The sequence below is a fragment of the Giraffa tippelskirchi genome, chromosome 6, assembly GCF_054371585.1.
Source record: "Giraffa tippelskirchi isolate mGirTip1 chromosome 6, T2T-mGirTip1v1.2.pri, whole genome shotgun sequence".
In the NCBI taxonomy this organism is placed as follows: domain Eukaryota; kingdom Metazoa; phylum Chordata; class Mammalia; order Artiodactyla; family Giraffidae; genus Giraffa; species Giraffa tippelskirchi.
Window position 1 is genome coordinate 19252821 of NC_137280.1, and position 24589 is coordinate 19277409.

The 24589-nt window shown below is 42.7% G+C and overlaps 1 protein-coding gene across 35 annotated transcripts in view; it reads left to right on the forward strand.

Annotated features, from left to right (window-relative positions):
* RIMS2 (regulating synaptic membrane exocytosis 2) overlaps positions 1–24589 on the forward strand; it is a 629392-nt gene that overhangs the window by 54405 nt on the left and 550398 nt on the right. For 14 of the 35 annotated variants that reach the window (XM_081502218.1, XM_081502222.1, XM_081502210.1 and 11 more), the window contains exon 1: positions 2925–4133. The exons of 4 other annotated variants lie outside the window; for them this stretch is intronic. In XM_081502218.1, the coding sequence (XP_081358344.1) occupies positions 3958–4133 (176 nt within the window). In that variant the 5' untranslated portion in view covers positions 2925–3957. Of the gene's footprint in view, positions 1–2794; positions 4134–24589 lie in introns of those variants that run through there. 17 more of the 35 variants (XM_081502217.1, XM_081502238.1, XM_081502229.1 and 14 more) reach the window with 4 other exon arrangements.

The following is a 24589-nucleotide window of genomic DNA, read 5'->3' on the forward strand; positions in this document are numbered from 1 at the left end:
CCCCTTCTCCTCCTGCCCCCAATCCTACCCAGCATTAGGGTCTTTTCCAATGAGTCAACTCTTCGTATGAGGTGGCCAAAGTATTGGAGTTTCAGCTTCAACATCAGTCCTTCCAATGAACACCCAGGATTGATCTCTTTTAGGATGGATTGATTGGATCTCCTTGCAGTCCAAGGGACTCTCAAGAGTCTTCTCCAACACCACAGCTCAAAAGCATCAGTTCTTCGGTGCTCAGCTTTCTTCACCGTCCAACTCTCAACATCCATACATGACCACTGGAAAAACCATAGCCTTGACTAGACGGACTTTTGTTGGCAAAGTAATGTCTCTGCTTTTAAATATGCTATCTAGGTTGGCCATAACCTTCCTTCCAAGGAGTAAGTGTCTTTTAATTTCATGGCTGCAATCACCATCAGCAGTGATTTTGGAGCCCAAAAAAATAAAGTCTGACACTGTTTCCACTGTTGCCCCATCTATTTCCCATGAAGTGATGGGACCAGATGCCATGATCTTAGTTTTCTGAACGTTGAGCTTTAAGCCAACTTTTTCACTCTCCTCTTTCACTTTCATCAAGAGGCTCTTTAGTTCTTCTTCGCTTTCTGCCATAAGGATAGTGTCATCTGCATATAACTAAGCTATTTTAGCCTCCGGGATAGTCGGTTTCTACTTGGGTTGATAGCTGGCTGGGGAATGGAGGTGGTGGTGCTTCAAATTTGGCTCAGAAATAGTTGAATAAGGTAGAGTGTTCCACCCATCCTTTTTGTTTTTAGTTCTATTCTTCTTTCTTTTAAAGGCGCTTTTAGTGTATTTTAGTGGCAGTGAGGCAAAGGTCATAGATATATGTATTTACTGTTAGCTGTCATTGCATATTAGTGGAATGGAAAGTGTGGATGTTATTTAAAGACTCAATATTCCAATTTTAGGTAAAAAAAAAAAATCAGTCTCACTAGAAGTGTTCTTTTTGTTTTCCACTTCCCAGTTTCTCCTCCATTATCTTTTATTATAATGCACTTAGTATAGTTCCCAACCTTTGCTATGTTTTAGTCACTTGGAATTTTCAAAATATACTCTTGACCAGAGTCCTAACGCCAGAGACAGATTCATTTGATCTAGGGTTAGACTCAGGTGGTATTTTAGAAAAGTGCAGCTAGGGTTTAAAATTGCCATGGTTTCAAACAGGTGTAAAAGTATCTAGGTTCTAGTTGCAGTGCTGTCATTTACTAGCTGGCTGACCTTAGTCCTCTAGTTTCCATAAAATGAGGTTGGATTAGAGATATATAATAATCCTCTAACTCTACAACAAAATCACATAAATTGGGATTCATATGATCTCATCTAACTAACTCCAAAGAGATGAAAACTTGAATTAGATGTAATTCACCCCGAAGATGAATTACTTGGGGGTATGAGAGCTTGATTTGAAGTAGGTGAGCAATATAAATAAATGAGTAAATAAATAAATAAAAGCACTTAAGTAAACTTTTCCCTTACAAGGGGTGGGAGAAAAGAAACTGAAGACATTTATGCTTAGAAATCATAAGAGACTTCCAGGGCAGCTTTGTGTATCCCCAGCTCTCTTAAATTGGGAGCTAGTCAGATGCTACCCGGGGAACGGGGAGCGGGAGGAGGAGAGAGTTTGCTACACACCAAGAAGATAAATATAATACAAGTCCCCAAGGCCTTACACTACTCATCAGACGATAATCTGGCCTGGTACTAAACAAAGCTAGCGTGGAAGGCGGGGTAGGGGTGTGTACGTATACGTAGATACACACACGTACACGCACCCCACCTCAGTCATCCACTGCGCTTGCCAAGAGCAGGCAGAAGGGGTGATCCCTGGCAACGAGTCCTCCTGGCCTCAACTCTACCCCTCTCCACTAGCTCCCAGTCCCGCCCCATCCCACCCCACCCAGAGGGTTGTCAGGGTAGGGCTCGGCCCTACTACCCCATAACACAGGGCAGCGGCGGCCACTGCCATTCTCCAGGAGCTCGTTTTCTGTTCACTCTTAACCTCTTTCATCTTATCCGTCCCTGTGCTTGGAAAACCAGACTCTCCCACTAAGCCCATCCCCTGGCTTCCCTGCCACTTCTCTCTAGATAACGGCCCGACAAAGAGGGCCTAATAGAACGAAGCCCTTGGCCCAAGCACCGGCTGATCCTCACTCTCCGACCGATCCTTAGTCCTTCGCCTTCACATTTACAGCCTCCGGTCTCCTCCTCATCCGCACACCTTTCCCAGACAAACCCTAACTCTCCCAATGTCACCTCCCACTTCTCCAGCCTCTCCTGCGCCCTCAGTCAGTACCTCTCCGAGCTTTCTTCGCCATGAGGATCCCCCGGGGAACCAACTCCCCGGCAACACTTGCAGTCTCCCTCCTTCCAGGACTCCGCCCTCGGCAGCTCAAGAGCCCCTCCAAGCGCTCACGCTCACACTTTTTCCCCTCCAGCCTGACACCTTGCGCACCGCCCCCCTACCCCCACCCTCCCCGCCCCATTCACGGTACAAAACCCCTGCAAGCCCTCACTCCCGGATCGCACTCAGTCTCCGGACCCGACACGCCCGCCGCCGGTCCCGGGGCTCCTGGTCCTCTCCCTCTCCAGCTGACCCACAGGGCGTCTCCATCCTCCTCGATTCTTAACTCTTTCCTCTCTCCCGACGCCGGCTCTCAAGCTCCCCTCTCCACCTCCCCCCCGCCCCCTCCTTGAAACTCCCGCTCTCTTCCTCCGCCCAGCTCACTCTCTTCCCTTCCTTCCCTCCCTCCCACCCCACAACCTCTCCCCGCCCGGCCCCAGTCCACTGATCGCCTTCGGGAGGGGTGGACGCCGCCCGCCGGGTGTCCGCGGTGCCCGGGCCTCCACGGCCGGGAGGTGACGCGGCCCCCGCGGGAGGAGCCCGGGAGGCGGAGGGGCGGAGGAGGCGCGGGTGGCGGCTCCGAGCAGCGGCGGCAGCAGCAGTAGCGGCGGCGTAGGGAGCGGGCCCTCCGCACCCACTCCACGGACTACAGGGGCGGTGGCAGCTTGAGGGACTCCGGGCGGGCGCGTTGATGTGGAAGGACCCGCGCCCGACCCTGCTGCGCGTCGGAGGTCGCTTGGATCCGGGCGTTGGCAGCCGCGAAGCCCCGGCCTCGGGACTGTCCGCCGCTGGCCCTTGTCATCCCCACTCTGCTTTCGCTTCCCCGCTCTAGCCCGGAGGGGTGGTCTCCAAGGCTGCCCCCCGCTCCCGGCCCTCTCCTCTTCGTTTCTGGAGGGGGGTCGTCCCTCCGCTGCGCCGGGAGCCCAGTGACGCGTCGGCCGGCGGGACGGCTCGGCAGCTTCTCCGGGAAATTGGCCCCTGCTTCCTCACTGCCCTCTGCGCTCCCGCCTCGGCGCCCCTCTTGGCTCGCGGGACGCTGCCTCCCCGGCGCTCGGAGCGAGTTCCCGGGACTACCCCCAGGGGGCTGGGTCGCAGCCACCCCTGTCTCGGCTTCCGAGCGGCGCGCGCGGGGCCCCCCGCCTCCGCCGCGGCCGGACACCCTCGCGCCCCGGGCCGGCGCGCCGCCCTCCCGCCCGCTCCCTCCAGTCACCCCACCCTCATCGCCGTCCCCGCCACCTTACTCCACCACCCTCTCCGCGCCGCTCCGCGCCCTCCGCGGCCCGGCCCGGCCTCCCGCTCCTCTTCTCGCTCCAACAGCTCACTTGCCAGCCCTTCGCCCCCCAGGGGAAAAAGAAACATATCTCGGAGCGCACTCGTCTGCCCTGCCTTCCCCCCACCCTCCGCGCTCGCCCTCCCCTTCCCCCCAGCTCTTTTCCATCTTGGGGGAGGGGGACCGTTGCCTGGGATTGAAGGCCATTGATTTGTATGTATTTGTCCCGGCGCCGGAGGCTGCCCCAGCCGCCCGCGCGGGTGCCGCCGCCGCCGCCGCCGCCGCCGGAGTTGCCTCCCTGCTTCCCTAGGGTGGTTGGACTCCACCAAACATGTCGGCTCCTGTCGGGCCGCGGGGCCGCCCGGCTCCCACCCCGGCGGTCTCTCAGCCGCCTCTGCAGCCCGAGATGCCCGACCTCAGCCACCTCACGGAGGAGGAGAGGAAAATCATCCTGGCCGTCATGGATCGGCAGAAGAAAGAAGAGGAGAAGGAGCAGTCGGTGCTCAAGTAAGGACCTGACTCCATCTTCCCGCCTCCCTCCCTCCCTGCCCTCCGCCGCCCCCCCCCCCCCATCTCGGTCGCTGCCCTGCGGCCGCCGGCGCGCCCGGGGATCGCCGCCCTCCCTTCCCGCCGGCGGCACCTGGGCCACGAGGGTTGCGACCGCCGCGGGCCGCCGGGGCTAGCTTGCTACGCTCCGGTCAGAGCGCAGGGGTGTGTGTGTGTCGGGGAGGGAGGGCGCCGAGGCCGGCCGCGGAGAGCCTGTGGGCGTTGTAATTTCCCCCCGGCGTCCTTCCGGCTTGCCCCGCCGGGCCAGTTCCGCTGCGGGCCCCGGCGGGGCTCGGGGCTGAACGCGGGCTCCGCGCGTCCCTGGTCGCTTCCCGCCGCCCCCGCGCGGAGGCAGTGACTGAGGCGAGGAATCCAATATGGCCGTGCACAGGTGCTCCCCGGGCCGGGACCCGGGCGGAGGCGCGCTGGCCTGGGAGGAGGGCGCCGCCGGGGGCCCCCCGGGCCCCGCCTCCGCGGGGCGCTTCTGCCCGCCCCCCCCCCCCCACTGCGGGAAGAGCTGCGCTGCCCACTGTCGCCCTGGGCAGGAGGGCGGTGGTGCGGGCGAGGGGGGCCTGTAATGAGCGCTGTCGTGTCTCGGGTGGGTGTGCGGCCGCCGCCATCTTCCAGCCCCTCCCCCTCGGCGGGTGTGTAACACCCTGCACTCTGCCGCTCTTCCAGCTAGTAAATCTGCTTAATCCCGAAGAGGCTCCGAAGGGACTCCAGTTCCTCCCGTTACTGCAGCTTGGGATGCTCCTTACCTTGTGAAGTTCTGCTCCTCGTGCTCGTAGTTTAGGCAGCGGGATCTTGCGGAGGGTGGGACAGTGAAAGCAGCACCCAGGCACCCAGCACAGTTTAGTGAAGGTGTAACTTCAGCACCAAGGAACTGTCCAGAGAGAGAGCGAGAGCGCTCTGTAGGCGTTTGAGATTCCTTTTCTTGTCAGTCTAGCAAAGAGATGTGTTTCAGCAAGGTTTGCTTTTAAGTGTTTTACAGTTCTTTGACTTCTCGGTTACTACGTGAAGGAGATTGTGCAGAACATGTGTAACCTTTTTAAAATGTTTTTCCAGCTCAATTCTTTCATTTTTGCTAGAAATGCATTATTCATTAAGATTAATTTGTACAGTTTATATACCAAATATGCGACAGTTCTTTCGTGTCGCCTATGTCGAAATTATACTTTTCCCATGTTCTCCACAGAAACACATAGTTGAAAGTGTAGAGTTCCTCTGGGAAGGAACTAACACATTGACCTCTAATCATGTAAATTCCAAAAAACAGGTTGTTGAATTCAGTATTCTTTAGCACTTAACAAAGAAACAATTCTCTCTACACATATATATTTACATATTTTAATGACAAATACTACTTTAAATTATGTAACAAACTTATCAAATATCTTTATATGTCCAAGAAAAATACTAGTTCTCAAAAAATACTGAAGGACTAAGAGAGCAAATGTGCTTCTAACATACAAATTGAAATAAAGAATTGCTTCTTCAAAACTAATTTCTGGGTTTGAATAGTTATTTGACAATGTGATTTATTAGTAGGTTTGGGAAATGAAAAAATAGTAAGAAATTTAAGTAGCTTATTTCAACTAGTAAAAAATAAAACAATTATTTTAAAGAGCTTTTTGAGCATGCTTCTAACTTTTGCTTAACTTTACTAACAATGTCAAGCTTTTGATGACTTAGAGTTTGATATTTGGATATATGAATCTGTATTTTCTTACAACTGTTATAAGTATTGCGAAAATGATGCTCAAATTAAATGTGGTTTTATTCGACTCATTTAAATGTAGGAAGTGTTTTTATATTTTTATGGAACGCAGAATTATGGTATTTATTGGCTAGTTCACTGTAGTTCCAAATCTACTTATTGTTCCAATATATAGAAACTTAAATGAACTTTTGAGTACTAAATTAAGAATTATTTAAGGTGAACTATATGTTATATTAGGAAAATGTGAAAGGGTTTTTTCAGATAGGTACGTGTGAGTATTTTACATTCCTGTGTAAACCTACATACTGTACAAATGCATATAAAGTTTGTGCATTCATATTTGCATAGTTTAGGTAGAAACAAGCATTCTCTAAGAACATAGTCATACAGTCTATGAAATTATATTGATGAAAAATCTGTTTGTTTATGTAAAATATCTATTTGCATCTTTACCTAACTTAGACTTGGAAGGAGTCATACCTCAAAATGATATACATGGTTTCAGAATTATTTTTGTATTCATTTTAACAGGAAACTATTTGGAGGTTGTATAATATAGTTGAAACTTTAATTTTTAATGTTCTTTAAAAATACTTTTGCAGAAACCAACATAATATTGTAAAGCAATTATCCTTCAATTAAAAGTAGATAAAACTACTTTTTGGCTTTCATAATAAAATAAGATTAGACAAGGAAGATTAGGAAAAGAATAGACTTTAAAATAGAATGATAAAAATGAGACAGATTGTTTTGAGGATTTTGACAATTTGCTAATATTTTCAATATTGGCTATTAAGTTACAAATGCTATTTATAAGAAAAAAATAATACTAATATTCTTCAGTGATTGCTATTTGCCATTAAATTTTAGGGGACATTTGCCTGGTCATGACTATACTTTGTTTCTCTTTAGTGATGTCTGCTTAATTGTATGTTAACATTTATTTTGAGAGAAGGTCATGGGAAGAGAGAAATAAACTGAAATTCAAATTCATGTCTGCTGCCTTTTAACAGCTATGTTAAAAAATGAGTTTGCTGTGTGAAAAATTGAAACCATTGGATGAAAATATTTTTGCATGATCTATGAGTTTAAATATTCATATTAAGTATTCATACAAAGTAGAGTGTGGGTACCCAAGGGCATCATAAGATGATGTACTGGATTACAAGAAGAAAATAATTAAAACTTACATTTACATTTCTGTGTTTGAAAAAGAAAGAAATTAAGTTTTATTGATACTTAATATATAGATTGACAATGTGAAGATGCATATAAGTAAATATGCATATTTTAAGAAGTTAATGCCTGACATATTTTTAGTGAGAAAGGTGAGTGATCAAAACTGATTGAGACCACTGCAGTAAACTCTCTTCTAAGGAGCGTGAATAATTAAAAACTATTTATATTTAATCATTAGCAGTTTCTTCAGGGCCTAGCTGAATATTCACATATCTGGAAGTCTTTGGTCATCATCAAATGTTGCAGTTTTACACATGAGAGAGATATTAGGACTTTGGAAGCATTTTTATATCCAATAGATCCTTCAGTGGATCAGCAGTTACTTTTTTTTAATCCTTACATGAATGCCTTTAACAGTTTTAGTTTGGATACTCAGTGTAAAATCTATAATGTTCATTTATTGATTAAAATTTTTAAGCCTTGTCTTTCAAGACTGTAAACTTCTTGAGGGCAGGAATAAAAATGTACTCTTCTTTGGAGTCTCTGTTTTGTAGCATCCTTAACACCTCCACTTGGTAGGTATTTAGTAAGCAATGTTGACTTAACTTCGAGTGATGTTCATTAACAAGTAGTTTACCAAACTTGTTGGAAAAATGAAATTTTTTGGGCAAAATGCGTAATTTATTTAAAGTTTATATTTTCCAGTGAGTTTTTGTTCTTGTTACTATTTTTTGTTTGTTTTGGGTGTAATGTGTTTTGGGTGTAATTTATGAGTAAAGTAAACCCACTGAAATCAATAGAAAAGTATTTTCAGTAAATATTTGTTGAGCTTTCTGCTATCCTTGTATCATAGTCTTTTAGATGAGATGTTTTTGAAACAAATTAGAAATTATGTGTTTCTTGCCATGTAAATGATCTTTTCATCCACAGTTTAGATTTTCTGTTAATGTCAAAGGGATAATTTGCTCCCCTAATAAAAGAAAATGATAAATAAAAACTTGCATGATAGATCAAGGTAATGATTTAGGTTATATGTAAAACAAAGGTAAGAAGTTTTGTATTTTTTAATATTTCACTTTTAAAGTACTTTTCAAAGTCAGTTTATAAACTTCTTTACTTAATAGGAAATATATACATATGGTACAAAATTTCTTAGCTACCCATTTTCCCTTTCCAGTTCAGTTCAGTCGCTCAGTCGTGTCCGACTCTTTGTGACCCCATGAATCGCAGCATGCCAGGCCTCCCTGTCCATCACCAACTCCCGGAGTTTACCCAAACCCATGTCCATCGAGTCAGTGATGCCATCCAACCATCTCATCCTCTGTCGTCCCCTTCTCCTCCTGCCCCCAATCCTTCCCAGCATCAGGGTCTTTTCCAATGAGTCAACTCTTTGCATGAGGTGGCCAAAGTATTGGAGTTTCAGCTTCAACATCAGTCCTTCCAATGAACACCCAGGACTGATCTCCTTTAGGATGGACTGGTTGGATCTTCTTGCAGTCCAAGGGACTCTCAAGAGTCTTCTCCAACACCACAGTTCAAAAGGATCATTCTTCAGTACTCAGCTTTCTTCATCGTCCAACTCTCACATCCATACATGACTACTGGAAAAACCATAGCCTTGACTAGACGGACCTTTGTTGGCAAAGTAATGTCTCTGCTTTTAAATATGCTGTCTAGGTTGGTCATAACTTTCCTTCCAAGGAGTAAGCATCTTTTAATTTCATGGCTATAATCACCATCAGCAGTGATTTTGGAGCCCCCAAAAATTAAGTCTGCTGCTGTTTCCCCATCTATTTCCCATGAAGTGATGGGACCAGATGCCATGATCTTAGTTTTTTTGAATGTTGAGCTAACTTAAAAGCTAACTTTTTCACTCTCCTCTTTTACTTTTGTCAAGAGGCTCTTTAGTTCTTCTTCGCTTTCTGCCATAAAGGTGGTGTCATGTGCATATCTGAGGTTATTGATATTTCTCCTGGCAATCTTGATTCCAGCTTGTGCTTCCTCCAGCCCAGTGTTTCTCATGATGTACTCTGCATATAAGTGAAATAAGCAGGGTGACAATATACAGCCTTGACGTTCTCCTTTTCCTATTTGGAACCAGTCTGTTGTTCCATGTCCAGTTCTAACTGTTGCTTCCTGACCTGCATACAGGTTTCTCAAGAGGCAGGTCAGATGGTCTGGTATTCCCATCTCTTTTAGAATTTTCCACAGTTTATTGTGATCCACACAGTCAAAGGCTTTGGCATAGTCAATGAAGCAGAAATAGATGTTTTTCTGGAACTCTCTTGCTTTTTCGATGATCCAGCGGATGTTGGCAATTTGATCTCTGGTTCCTCTGCCTTTTCTAAAACCAGCTTGAACATCTGGAAGTTCACGGTTCACGTATTGCTGAAGCCTAGCTTGGAGAAATTTGAGCATTACTTTACTAGCGTGTGAGATGAGTGCAATTGTGCAGTAGTTTAAGCATTCTTTGGCATTGCCTTTCTTTGGGATTGGAATGAAAACTGACCTTTTCCAGGCCTATGGCCACTGCTGAGTTTTCCAGATTTGCTGGCATGTCGAGTGCAGCACTTTCACAGCATCATCTTTGAGGATTTGAAATAGCTCAACTGGAATTCCATCACCTCCACTAGCTTTGTTCGTAGTGACGCTTTCTAAGGCCCACTTGACTTCACATTCCAGGATGTCTGGCTCTAGGTGAGTGATCACACTATCGTGATTATCTGGGTCATGAAGATCTTTTTTGTACAGTCCTTCTGTGTATTCTTGCCACTTCTTAATATCTTCTGCTTCTGTTAGGTCCATACCATTTCTGTCCTTTATGGAGCCCATCTTTGCATGAAATGTTCCCTTGGTATCTCTAATTTTCTTGAAGAGATCTCTAGTCTTTCCCATTCTGTTGTTTTCATCTATTTCTTTGCATCGATCGCTGAGGAAGGCTTTTTTATCTATCCTTGCTATTCTTTGGAACTCTGCATTCAGATGGGAATATCTTTCCTTTTCTCCTTTGCTTTTCGCTTCTCTTTTTTTCACAGCTATTTGTAAGGCCTCCTCAGACAACCATTTTGCTTTTCTGCATTTCTTTTCCATGGGGATGGTCTTGATCCCTGTCTCCTGTACAATGTCATGACCCTCTGTCCATAGTTCATCAGGCACTCTGTCTATCAGATCTAGTCCCTTAAATCTATTTGTCACTTCCACTGTATAATCATAAGGGATTTGATTTAGGTCATACCTGGATGATCTAGTGGTTTTCCCTAGTTTCTTCAATTTAAGTCTGAATTTGGCAATAAGCAGTTCATGATCTGAGCCACAGTTCGCTCCCAGTCCTGTTTTTGCTGACTGCATAGAGCTTCTCCATCTTTGGCTGCAAAGAATATAATCAATCTGATTTTGGTGTTGACCATCTGGTGATGTCCATGTGTAGAGTCTTCTCTTGTGTTGTTGGAAGAGGGTGTTTGCTATGACCAGTGCGTTCTCTTGGCAAAACTGTATTAGCCTTTGCCCTGCTTCATTCTGTACTCCAAGGCCAAATTTGCCTGTTACGCCAGGTGTTTCTTGACTTCCTACTTTTGCATTCCAGTCCCCTATAATGAAAAAGACATCTTTTTTGGATGTTAGTTCTAAAAGGTCTTGTAGGTCTTCATAGAACCATTCAACTTCAGCTTCTCCAGCATTACTGATTGGGGGATGGGGCATAGGCTTGGATTACTGTGATATTGAATGGTTTGCCTTGAAAACTAAGAGAGATCATTCTGTCGTTTTTGAGATTGCATCCAAGTACTGCATATCAGACTCTTTTGTTGACCATGATGGCTATTCCATTTCTTCTAAGGGATTCCTGCCCACAGTAGTAGATATAATGGTCATCTGAGTTAAATTCACCCATTCCAGTCCATCTTAGTTCACTGATTCCTAGAATATCGACGTTCACTCTTGCCATCTCCTGTTTGACCAGTTCCAATTTGCCTTGATTCATGGACCTAACGTTCCAGATTCCTATGCAACATTGCTCTTTACAGCATCGGACTTTGCTTCTATCACCAGTCACATCCACAGCTGGGTATTGTTTTTGCTTTGGCTCCATCCCAACATTCTTTCTGGAGTTATTTCTCCACCCTTCTCCAGTAGCATATTGGGCACCTACCGACCTGGGGAGTTCATCTTTCAGTGTCCTATCTTTTTGCCTTTTCATACTGTTCATGGGGTTCTCAAGGCAAGAATACTGAAGTGGTTTGCCGTGCCCTTGTCCAGTGGACCACATTCTGCCAGACCTCTCCACCATGATCCATCCATCTTGGGTGGCCCCCACACGGCATGGCTTAGTTTCATTGAGTTAGACAAGGCTGTGGTCCGTGTGATCAGATTGGCCAGTTTTCTGTGATTATGGTTTCATTGTGTCTGCCCTCTGATGCCCTCTTGCAACACCTACCATCTTACTTGGGTTTCTCTTACCTTGGATGCGGGGTAGCTCTTCACGGCTGCTCCAGCAAAGCACAGCCGCTGCTCTTTACCTTGGGCAAGGGGTATCTCCTTACGGCCGCCCCTCCTGACCTTGAATGTGGAATAGCTCCTCTCGGCCCTCCTGTGCCTATGCAGTCGCTGCTCCTTGGACACCGGGTAACTCCTCTCAACTGCTGCCCCTGGCCTCGGGTGCGGGCTTATTTTATACTCTTTCAGAGATATCCTATGCTTAAGAGTAGATATGTGTGTATATCAAATATAGTGTGTCTATATATGTATATATATATATGTGTGTACACATGTGTGGACTTACATGTGTAAACATAAAAGGTACAAATATGTCCTGCAGTTTAGTTTTTAGGAGATCAATTCCACACCCATGAATATATAACTACCTAATTCATTTTAATGGCTGTATGTGTGTGTGTGCGTGCATGCTAAGTTGCTTTAGTCATGTCCCACTCTTTGCGACCCTATAGACTTTAGCCCGCCAGGCTCCTCTGTCCATGGGATTCTCCAGGCAAGGATTCTGGAGTGGGTTGCCATGCCCTTCTCCAGGGGATCTTCCCAACCCAGGGATTGAAGTTGCATCTCTTGCATCTCCTGCATTGGTAGGCGGATTCTTTACCAGTATTGCCACCTGGGTACTGAATTTTATTATCACAAGTTGATCTCTCTTCAATGATTGTCTGGTCTAAGCTAACGAAGGTCTTAATGCAGCCATTGATTCTTGAATGCAGAATTTATCAGGAAATGTCTTTTCCATCCTCTTGGTGGCAAGTTGCTGGCTGTACCCCAACTGAGGATTTGTTGTTGAAGGTTTGAGAAAATGCTTACACTTAACAGAGATAGTTGCTAGACTTATGATGAGACAGAAGAATTCACAATGCTAAGGACCCATTTTAGAACAAATTGAAGCTTCATGTTAAAAGTTTTGCAGGTTGAAGGCTAATAATTAAACTCTGTCTCTAAACTGAAGTGTAGGAAGAGTTATAGAACTGGGAAGTGAATTTTTATAAGACCAGAGGGAGATACAGTTGAATGTTGTTGAATTTTATCATTGCATGTTACATATTTTCTCATTCACCATTCCAGATATACTCACTTTTCCCCACTTTGCTGTATACTGTAGGAGCTGACCTCTGGATTGCACCAGTAGGTCTCCTTGTTCTTAGACCTCCAGTTTGTTTCTGTTGATGTGAGACATTGGCAGATTGTATGGAAGGAGAATGACATCAGGTTATTTGTCCCCAAGTTTCCTCCATACCAGTCTGGTGGCCCTCTTAGTACAGCTATTTTCTTCCAGTTTTGTATTCAACCACTACAATCATCTTATGAGATAGTTATTACTTTTCCCAGTTTTACAGATGAAAAAAAAATGAAAACTTAAGTTGTATGCTCAGAGTTTTCATTAGGGAGCTAGGATGTAAGACCAAGCGGTCATATTCCACCAGAATTTGTACTTAGAATCCACCTGCAATACAGGAGACTTGGGTTTGATCCCTGGGTCAGGAAGATCTCCTGGATAAGGAAATGGCTTCTCACTCCAGCATTCTTGCCTGCAAAACTCAATAATAGAGGAGCCTGGTGGGCTGTAGTCCGTGGGGTCGGTCACAAAGAGTCGGACACAACTGAGCGACTAAGCACAGCACAGCATGATAGGTTAAGCCACCTTTTGCTGGTGTTCCAGTAGATTTTTTTTTTGCTATAGTGTCAATTATGTCTTTATTTGAAATAGTAGTTAGCATTTTAGAAAATTCTGCCTCCCCAAAAAAAGATTTCTCTGGGCAATAATAATGGTGGTATTGCAGGGGTAGGCAGCCTTGAAGACAAAGCATCTTTGTTAAGACCAGGTTCAATGTCTAGAATATGAGATGGTAAAGTTGATTTTTAGATGATAAAGAATATAAAGAATATTAGCATAAAGAGTATTAATATATGGCCAGTGACCACTCTTCAAACATGTTAACAAGAACAAGGTAACATGGTAACAAATTTGAGACAAAAAATGAACTAGAAGGTGTGTGTAATAGCTGTTTCATTTCATTCTATGGCTACGATTACCTTCAGTCAAAAAGACTTTACCTATTCCTCATGTTTAAATCTTAAAAAAATTTCCCCCTTTTTTGGTAATTTTGTTCTTACGGTAAAAGTCCAATATATTTTTGTTGGTATGATAGTGAGAGCCTAGAGTACCCCTAGAAATGTGCTGTTATACCATTGGTTGTCTTAGCTGAGATCTGAAAAGTAATGTGTAAACCTGAGGAATGCTATGCTATGCTATGCTAAGTCGCTTCAGTCGTGTCCGACTGTGTGCGACCCCATAGACGGCAGCTCACCAGGCTCTGCCGTCCCTAGGATTCTCCAGGCAAGAACACTGGAGTGGGTTGCCATTTCTTTCTCCAGTGCATGAAAGGGAAAAGTGAAAGTGAAGTCGCTCAGTCGTGTCTGACTCTTAGCGACCCCATGGACTGTAGCCTACCAGGCTCCTCCGTTCATGGGATTTTCCAGGCAAGAGTACTGGAGTGGGGTGCCATTGCCTTCTCCGGTTTTTTCCTAAGCCTGTTCCATATAGGGTTTTCTTTGAATTTGAATATATCCCTACACTGGAAGCAGGAGTTGAAGGAGGAAATGAACATTTCTTTAGTATCCATTATGTGCTAGGATCCAAGTTACAAAGCTTATGAATAGCAGAACACAGATCTGTGCCTAGATCTTTGTAACTATAAAACCCAATCTCTGTCTATCACATTGCTGTTGAGTCTCATATGGAAAATAGTTAGCCTAGTGCTGAAGCACTTGAATTCTGGAGTCAGTCAAGCTTAAGTTTGAATCCCAGCTCTGTCTCTTGATATTTGTGTACCTTACTGTCTTTATCTGTAGAATGGGGATAATAATACCTACTTCATAAGCTGTTATAAGGATTGAGTTTACATTTGTAAAGCCCTTGGAAGAGTTCTTGGCACATAGTAAACATCATGTAAGTGTTTGTAAAATAAATAATTTAGCTGAAAGAAGGAAGCCTTGATAACTATAGAGACTATCAATCTACTTTATCTTCAATAAATACTTTTATGAAAGGGGCTTCCCTGGTGGCCCAGATGGTAAAGAATCGCCTGCAGTACAGGAGACCTGGGTTCCATCCCTGGATTGGGAAGATCCCTTGGAGAAGGGAATGGCTACCCACTCCAGTATTCTTGCCTGGGAATCAACCTACTTTATTTTCAGTAAATTCTTTTTTGAACGCCCAATATTTTAATACCTGTTGAAAAGAGATTGGTACTTTCTTTAATAAAGTATGACCTAGATCTTCCAAGGTTATAAATAGTGTCCCTTGTATTAGTTTTCTGCTAGTAACAAATTTAGTGACTTAAAACAACAGAAATTTATTATCATACAGTTCTGTATGTCAGAAGTCTGACATAGGTCTTACTGGATAGAATCAAAAGAACTGGCTGTATTTCTTTCTGGAAGCTACTTGGGATGGGGGTGAGGGTGAAGGGGGCGTGGTGGTTAGGGGGTGAGGTGGGAGGGAATGTTTTCTTGCTCATTTGGGCTGTTGAAAGAATTCAGTTCCTTGAAGTTAGACGACTGAGATTCCCATTTCCTTCAGCTATTAGTTGAATGCTGTTTTGACCTCTTAGAGACCTCTTCTCTAGTCTTGCTCATTGCTTCCTACATCTCAGAACCAGCAATGAAGCATTGAATTCTTCTCATGATGCCATCTTTTTGACCCTTCTTCTGTCACTGCCTCTCTCTCTGTCCACAGCTGGGAGAGATTTTCCTCTTTTAAGAATTCCTGTGATTAGATTGGGCCCACCCAGATAGTCCAGAATAATCTTCCTATCTTAGTCACATCTCTAAAATCTCTTTTACCATGTAAGGATACATATATTCACCTTCCTGGGATTAGAAAATGAACTTCTTTGGTGGTCATTATTCTCCTTATACTTCTTTAGTAAGTGCCACTGGATGCAAGTTTGGATATATGTCTTTTATAAAGGAGACATTGAGCTACTCATTTTAAAAAATGTATTTTGTATTAGAGACATACATTCTAGAATATCTCTGAAATGATATTTTATAGTTTTACTTTTCCATGGGTTTATGATACTTTATTGCCCTCAAATTACTGCCAGTGTGCTCTTCACTTTTCACTTGTTTCCTCCTGAATTAAAATACTGGTCTAATGGGAAGTGGGGTCGGGGGCGAGCAGTGAGAATTGGTTTTGGCTCTGCACATAAGAAACACTTAAAGACTCTTCCTGAGTAGTCTTTTTAGTTAATAATTGGATTTATTTTTATAGATTGAGGAATATGTAATTTTGCCATATGACTAACATAGTGAAGAGTATTGAAACCTTTCCAAATGCAATATTTTCATTATCTGATTTTAAAAGACTCAGTATAAACTGATTTAAAAAGACTCAGTATAAACTTTATATTGCAATATGAATAAATAAAGATTTGAATTTAATCTTTTGACGAAAATATAATTTTCATTGACATGTTTGGTTGAAGAACTATTTCTTACCCCACAGTAAATGTGCTTTCATATATTATTTTTATTTCTTATAATTTTTAGCCAATAAGTCTGATTTAATGAAAGCATGTAGTATTTGAAAGTGAAAGTGAAAGTAGCTCAGTCGTGTCCAACTCTTTGCAACCCCATGGACTATACAGAGTCCATGGAATTCTCCAGGCCAGAATACTGGAGTGGGTAGCCTTTCCCTTCTCCAGGAGATCTTCCCAACTCAGCGATCGAACCCAGGTCTCCTGCATCGCAGGTGGATTCTTTATCAGCTGAGTCACAAGGGCAGTATTTAGTACTTGCTGCTGCTGCTGCTTAGTCGCTTTAGTCGTGTCCGACTCTGTGCGACCCCATAGACGGCAGCCCACCAGGCTCTGCCATCCCTGGGATTCTCCAGGCAAGAATACTGGAGTGGGTTGCCATTTCCTTCTCCAGTGCATGAAAGGGAAAAGTGAAAGTGAAGTATCTCAGTCGTGTCCGACTCTTAGCGACCCCATGGACTGAAGCCTTCCAGGCTCCTCCATCCATGGGATTTTCCAGGCAAAAGAGTACTGGAGTGGGGTGCCATTGCCTTCTCCGATTTAGTACTTAATATGATTTAAATTCTATGTCAGTGGTCAAATACAATTAATTGCTTTAACTTTGATACATAAAATATTAAAAATAGCTATGAAATGGCTAGAAAAAGAAAATAACCAAAGTTATCCTTCAAAACTACTAATACAAATTCATGTTGCAGCATGTAGTTTTATATGTTGGAGTAGACTAGCTATCACAGTCCAATCAGAAGACAGAAACTGCAGTAATAACTTGAATAGGGAAATTTTAATATAAAGGATTATTAACTTGTAGCAGAGAGCAGCCACCTTCTTTAGGGCTGAGGCTGAGTACTCAAGGAAGGAACAAACTTGGAAGAGACCCCTTCCCCCATGGCTAAGGGTGAAATTCAGCCCTGTTGGACGGTGTGTCCCATTGAGCTGCCACCAGCTGGGACAGGCAGGAAATCATCTGTGGGGGTGTCGGTGGAGCTGCTGAGAGGTTGGCTAATGTGCTTAGCCAAAGTCACTGGGAAGCCACCTATAGGGTGTCTGTGAGACTTACTGGGATACTGCCTGCTGGGATGCTGTTGAAATTTCTGAATCAGTTCCTGCTGGGTGCTGGTGAAATGTGTTGCGTGCTGGTGAGAGTGAGTGCGGAGAGTGAGTGCCGCTGGGGATCCTGTAAGCTCCTGACAGCCAAGCACGGCAGGGAAAACAACAGAATTCCCAAATCCACAGAGAGAAGCCCCTTCTTCCTTTTGCTCCAGCTCCCTCTACTGACGAAGCTTAACATTGCGTCAACCGGTAAAGGAGAAACGGTTGTCGAGTCCGGATTCAGTATTACTAAATAGGACGAAGAAAGATGGATTAGGAGCTAAGAGGCAATACATTTATAAATTAACAGTAGGCTATGCTGTCCTCAGGGAGAAGGCATTGGCACCCCACTCCAGTACTCTTGCCTGGAAAATCCCATGGACGGAGGAGCCTGGTAGGCTGCAGTCCATGGGGTCGCTACAAGTCGGACGCGACTGAGCGACTTCACTTTCACTTTTCCCTTTCATGCACTGGAGAAGGAAATGGCAACCCACTCCAGTATTCTTGCTTGGAAAATCCCAGGGACGGGGGAGCCTGGTGGGCTGCCGTCTATGGGGTCGCACACAGTCGGACACGACTGAGGTGACTTAGCAGCATGCTGTCCTCAAATTTCAGTAGCTTAAAACAATAAAAGTTTTTTTTTCAGGTTGTATGTTTTTATCTGGGTTGCTTGGGGTCTTTACTCCGTGTCTCATTCTGGAACACAGGCTGATGGTGCAGAAGATGTATGGAACATTGAGAGCAGATGAAGAGAGAAACTAGTGAATTGCAGATTGTCTCTTAAAGTTTCCTCCCAGAAATATATATATATATAACTGCTGTTCACGTTTCATTGGCCATAGTAAGTTAGATGATCATGCCTAACTGGGTAGAAAAGTGCAGTCCTACCATGATTAGAAGGAGAATCTGAAGTATTTGTTGAAAAATATAACTACCACAGAATTGACAGGATTGGTATTAGAAAGTTTGTCAGTTCCTAGGATAATTATTTATAATTCTCTTAAAATTGTTTAATTTGTTTTGTAGTGTTTAGGAATTTTAGTGAAAAATAATATCAACATTAAAATTGATGGTGCTCTTAACTTCTGGAAGAGTGACCCCAAATCTGACAATGACTTTACGCATTTGTGTAAAATAGAGAGGGTGAAACATTAATATTTAAGCAGCAGGAAATATATTTTTTGAAGGTTAGATACAGACTTTATTTTTTAATTTTTGCATTAAAATTTTTATATTAACTTATGCTTACATGATATTATGTGAAATGTGAAATGTATCTTTTTATGCAGAGAAAGGTTTCTTTTTTCATTTATGGTTTGTCTTGGATAGGGGATAAAACAAGACTTAGGTGTCTGGGTTAGAGTCCTGGCTCCACGATTTACAAGCTATGTTATCTTGACGAAGTCACTTCAACTCCTTAAACTCTGTAAATGGAGATTGAAAACACATATCCAAAATTCCTCAACTGAATTTCGTGGTGCCAGATGTGGTTTAGAATTCAGGTATTTTGAATTCTATTTTGGAGCTTCCACTGTGGCTCAGTAGTAAAGAATCTGTATGCAATGCAGGAGATGCATGTTTGATTCCTGGGTCCGAAAGAGTCCCTAGAGAAGGAAATGGCAGCCCACTTCAGTATTCTTGCCTGGGAAACTCCATGGACAGAGGAACCTGGTGGGCTACAGTCCCTCGGGTCGCACAAGAGTCGGGCACAACTGAGTGACTAAATAATAACAACAACAACCCTTTTTTTGATTTTAGAAACATAAAGGTGCAACCATAGAAATATGTAACTCTTAGTGGATCAGGACAGCAGCCCCTAAGCAAATGCATTTATATTTCTCTAGTGAAACGTGAATATTTATAAGTAGGTTAAATAGAGATTACATAAAGCCTCATGCTATTAATAATTCATTTAGATCAAGAATTTTGGCCCAAACTTGCAAAAAAAGTTCTGTTTTCAGAGCTTTTGGGTTTTGAAATCATGGGTACGGGATTCGGGTTTTTGGTATCCTTCTCACAGGGTTATGGTGACACTGAAATGAAAGTGCCCACGAGCCATCAGTTGCTATAACAATTGTAGTTAATTGTCATAACTACAGTGGCCAATGATGCTCTGATTGTCACCAGCCATTTAGAATATTCCTATATTGATAAGTGCATGGAAGCTAGTTGGCAGGGGTCAATTGTAAAGGGGCTTGTATGAAGGACTGGTATTCAACTGATATGTACCAGTAACAGAGACACTAGTTATTAAAATATTGAATCACTTTCATGCATATTGGTGACTTTTATTGAGAGAATGTTATGTTGTCCAGTGCAATCTGTAAGCATGATGTGGATTAATGTGGTCCTTAGAAGGCCCGTAGTGACTGGAGCTGGAACTTTAGAGCCTGCCTAGTACTTCAGTGGCACCCCACTCCAGTACTCTTGCCTGGAAAATCCCATGGACAGAGGAGCCTGGTAGGCTACAGTCCATGGGGTCGCTAAGAGTCGGACACGACTGAGAGACTTCACTTTCACTTTTTCCTTTCATGCACTGGAGAAGGAAATAGCAACCCACTCCAGTATTCTTGCCTGGAGAATCCCAGGGATGGCGGAGCCTGGTGGGCTGCCGTCTATGGGGTCGCACAGAGTTGGACACGACTGAAGCGACTTAGCAGCAGCAGCAGCACTTCAGCATTTCCTGTTGTTGGAGGTGATGGAGCAGGCTGCAGTGCAGGCAGTTTTTGTGGCACCATTTTTTTGTTGGGTGGGGGGGAGTCCTGTGACACAGGAGTTTTCGTGCATTGTGGGAAACACTAGCATCTATATGCTGTGTGACAGTGACAGGCAGGCAGCAGGCCCAGCTACCTTACAGCTTCAACAAAGTGCAGTAGCAGCAACTAGTGAATCATTTTAGTGAGAAAGATGTTGGGAAAAGCTTAGTATGGTTCCCAATATCAAATCATGGCCCCTTTAAAGAGATTAAATCAATACTTCTAAAATTTAACAAATGATTTGGAAACTGTTAAAATGACTAGTGTATAATGTTGCTATAGCTCTTATTACAGTAGTCCCCTTTAATCAGCTGTGGATATGTTCCACAGCCCCCAGTGGATGTCTGAAACTGTGGCTAGTGCTAAATCCTATATATACTATGTTTTTTCCTGTATTATATAGTTTATATATAATAAAGTTGAATTTATAAATTAGGCACAATAAGAGATTAACAATAACTAATAATAAAATAGAACATACAACATTATACTGTAGTAAAGGTTATGTGAATGTGCTCTGTCAAAATACTGTATAAATTTAATGCTTTTTCCATCTTAACTTATCATGCATATGGCCATAACTTTTGAAGTTTGAGGTGCAACAGCAAAACTAGTGCAAATTTCTTTCTCCTTCTTCACAATTTCACAGAGAATTTGATCTCACAGTAGATCTTAGCAACTTCACCATACTATTTTTTCTTTTATTATTAAGTTAAGAACTTTCACCTTTTCACATAAAGGAAACACTTTATGGCTTCTCTTTGGCACTTACAAATTTCCAGTATCACTACTCTTGTGCTCTGGGACATTATTAAGTAAAATTAGGGTTATTTTGAACAGAAGCACTGTGAGAGTTGATCTGATAACCATGAAGGCTACTAAGTGACAAATTGGCAGAGTGAGCTTGGCAAAGGGATGATTCACATCCTGGACGGGACAAAGCAGGACATTTTGAGATTTCATCATGCAGTTCAGAACAGTGCACAGTTTAAAACTTATGAATTGTTTGTTTTTGAAGTAAACATTTTCCATTTAATATTTTTGGACTGCTGTTGACCGTGTACCACTGCAACTGCAGTAAGTGAAACCGCAGATAAGGAGGGACTACTATATACAGCAGAATTCTGTACAGTTTATTTGGAAAAAAGAAATTTATTTTTAATGTTAATTTATATATTGACACATATTTTATATGGTTGTGTCAGTTGTTAAATATTTAGACCCATCTATACTTTATGCCTTGTTAAGAAATTTGAATTTGTCTCACTGGCATGTTTGATTGCAGTTTAAGATTTCTAAACAAGAGTGCTTGTAGGTCTGTACATTCTATTGGTTTACTGTCAGAAAATCTAGCTAGTGTGAGAATTCTCACCAGTGTATTTCCACTGGTACTGCTGTTGTCTTGTATTCTGGGATCTTATGGTTCTATCCTGGATTTGTCCTCTGTATAGTTCCAGAGTACCGTCTTAAAAATAAAATTTAAATCATTCATCCCCTAGTCTAAAGACCTCTTTAGGCTTCCTCTTGCTTTGGATAAAATCTAGACTCCTTCCTTTTGTATACAAGTTCCTTCACAGTCTCTGCGTTAGCTATCTTTCCAGCTCACTGTCCGCCTTTCCCTTTCATAGATCTTTTCTTTGAGCTACAAAATTTTCACTCTTCTGGAGTACTGAAGTAGGGAAAAGGGGACCCTGTTATAAGGGGGATGAGTATGAAATATATAATTTAGTGAATTAATACATATACTGTGTATATTGAATGTTTGAGATTGGGGATAATTCAGTGGTGCCTTCATTTAAAAAGTTATGCTAAAACCATCTTTTGAAGGGATCACTCAGATACCGCTAAGGATGTAAAACTCATTACTCATTTTCTTCAACTTCAATAGAAATCTTATGGGATTATTTTGGAACACATGCTTCCAATCTGCCACCAGATTTTGCAGCAGGAATTTATATAACCATGCCATAGCTCAAACTGTCTCACAATTTACCATATGTTTCAATATTTCCAATGTTTTCAAACACTCTCCTCTTCCCCACCCTTTCTAGTTTACATTTCTCAGCTCTGTCCTGGATTTACCCTGTAATTCTCATTCATTTCTGTGATTCATGAAAAATCTTTGTTTTATAGCCTTCCAGTTTAGAATCTGTTCTCTATTGTTCCTCGTTTCCTGGACCCTTTTCTAGGCTATTAGCATAGGCAATGCTTTATCCTCAGAACTCTTGATTCTTGATCTATGTTCAGCAGTCTAATCTCAGTTCTTCAGAGCTTGCCACTTGTCTTTTACTTCTGTTTAAAGTAATCAGAGTCAGAAACATTATGATTTAGAGCTGAGCTGTTTCCTTTAATAATATAAGATGGAATTCTAGTAAAAATTTCTCTTATGGATCCTGTTTTTATCTGGCTAGAATTTAGGGGAATTTATGTAGTCTAAGTCAATTCAGATAGCTTATATAAGTAGCTGGATTTTTATGACTGAAAATATTGATTTTTCTGCTTATTTTAATTCTGTGTTCCCTTAGCTGGTTTCAAGGAGTTAAGGCAGTACTGTATGTAAGCGTGTAAAGAGAAGGCTTTGGCATTAGTCAACTCTGGGTCATATCCTAGTTTGCCAGTTACTAGTTGTGTGACTAGTTTGTCAGTTACTAGTTGTTGTTGACTTGTGCAGTTGTGTCCGACTCTTCACATCTCCAGGGACTGCAGCATGCTAGGTCTCCCGTCCCTCACCATCTCCCGGAGTTTGCCCAAATTCATGTCCATTGCATCAGTGATGCCATTTAGCCATCTCATCCTCTGACACCCTCTTCTCCTTCTGCCCTCAATCTTTCCCAGCATCAGGCTCTTTTCCAGTGAGTTGGCTGTTCGCATCAGGTGACTAAAATACTGGAGCTTCAGCTTCAGCATCAGTCCTTCCAATGAGAGTATTCAGGGTTGATTTCCCTGAAGACTGACTGGTTTGATCTTGTTGCTGTCCAGGGGACTCTTACGAGTCTTCTCCAACACCACAGTTTGAAGGTATCAATTCTTCGGCGTTTTGCCTTCTTTATGCTTCAGCTCTTGCAACCATACGTGACTGCTGGACAGACCATAGCCTTGACTGTATGGGCCTTTGTCGACAAAGTGATGTCTTTCGCTTTTCAACACACTGTCTAGGTTTGTCATGGCTTTCCTGCCAAGAAGCAATCGTCTTCTAATTTCATGGCTGCAGTCACCATCCACAGTGATTTTAGAGCCCAAGAAGAAGAAATCTGTCACTGCTTCCACCTTTTCCCCTTCTATTTGCCATGAAGTGATGATGTGGCCAGATGCCATGATCTTAGTTTTTTTAAATATTCAGTTTTAAGCTGGTTTTTCATTCTCCTCCCTCACCCTCATCAAGAGGCTCTTTAGTTCCTCTTCACTTTCTGTCATTAGAGTGGTATCATCCGCATATCTGAGGTTGTTGATGTTTCTCCTTCCAATCTTGATTCCAGCTTGTAACTCATCCAGCCTGGCATTTCTCCTGATGTGCTCAGCGTGTAAGTTAAATAAACAGGGTGACAACAAACAACATTGTTATACTCCTTTCTCAATCCTGAACCAATCAGTTGTTCCATACAGGGTTCAAACTATTGCTTCTTGGCCTGCATACAGTGTGACCTTAGGCAAGTCACTTAATCTCCTGGCCTCTCTGTTGATTTAACTGTAAATTGAGGACAATAATGCCTGTTTCATAGGGTTGTGGTGAGATGCAAGTATAATGTACCTGGTACACTGAAAATTTATGATAAACATTAATAGGGAAAAACAGGCACCATGCTCTTTAGGTTACTTTTTTTGCTACCAATCTTGTCCTTGCCATTCCTGTATGAAGTTATATTTGTTTATATGAAGGTCAGTCTTGAGGTTAGAAGATGAGACTAGAGTGAGAGGAAGCGAGAAGAACATAGGTGAAATTCATCTGGGTATTTGTCCTTGAACATTTTCTTCACTAAAGGAATTTTTAGATTATTTGAGTATAACAAATTGCCTTTTCGAGTCCAAAAGGTGGTTTTTAAAATTTTTAAAAATAAGTAACATGCTGAAAATAGTTAATCAGTATCCTTAGCTTTTCTCTACTTGCCATTAGTAACCCGATATTTGTATCTTAAAGTCTTTTTATAACTAACTAAAAAGTAATAGAATTTAAACAATTGCTTTTTGAATTCTGCAGTTTATCCAAATCTAAGCCCTCTATGGAATTAATTTGTGGTTTGACAAGTGTGTAGTTCAAAAATAACTTTTTCAAATTGATCAAAATAGTAGTGTTCCTAAATTTATATTAATTTTCTTTGACCATCCTAGGTGCTGAAATCACCATCTTTTAAATATATTCACCTAGAGCACCGATTATGTTCTATACAAATAAAAATTTAGGGACTCCCCTGGTGGCCCAGTGACTAAAACTCCCAATGCAAGGGGCCTGGGTTCAATTTCTGGTCAGAGAAACTAGATCACACATGCTGCAACTAAGAGTTCACATGCTACAGCTAAAGATCTTACATGCTGTAACTAAGACCTGGTGAAGCCAAATAAATAAATAAATATTTAAAAACTTTAGAGACTATTTGTTTTATCTGAGTTTTAATTATAAAGCATAATAACAATGAACAT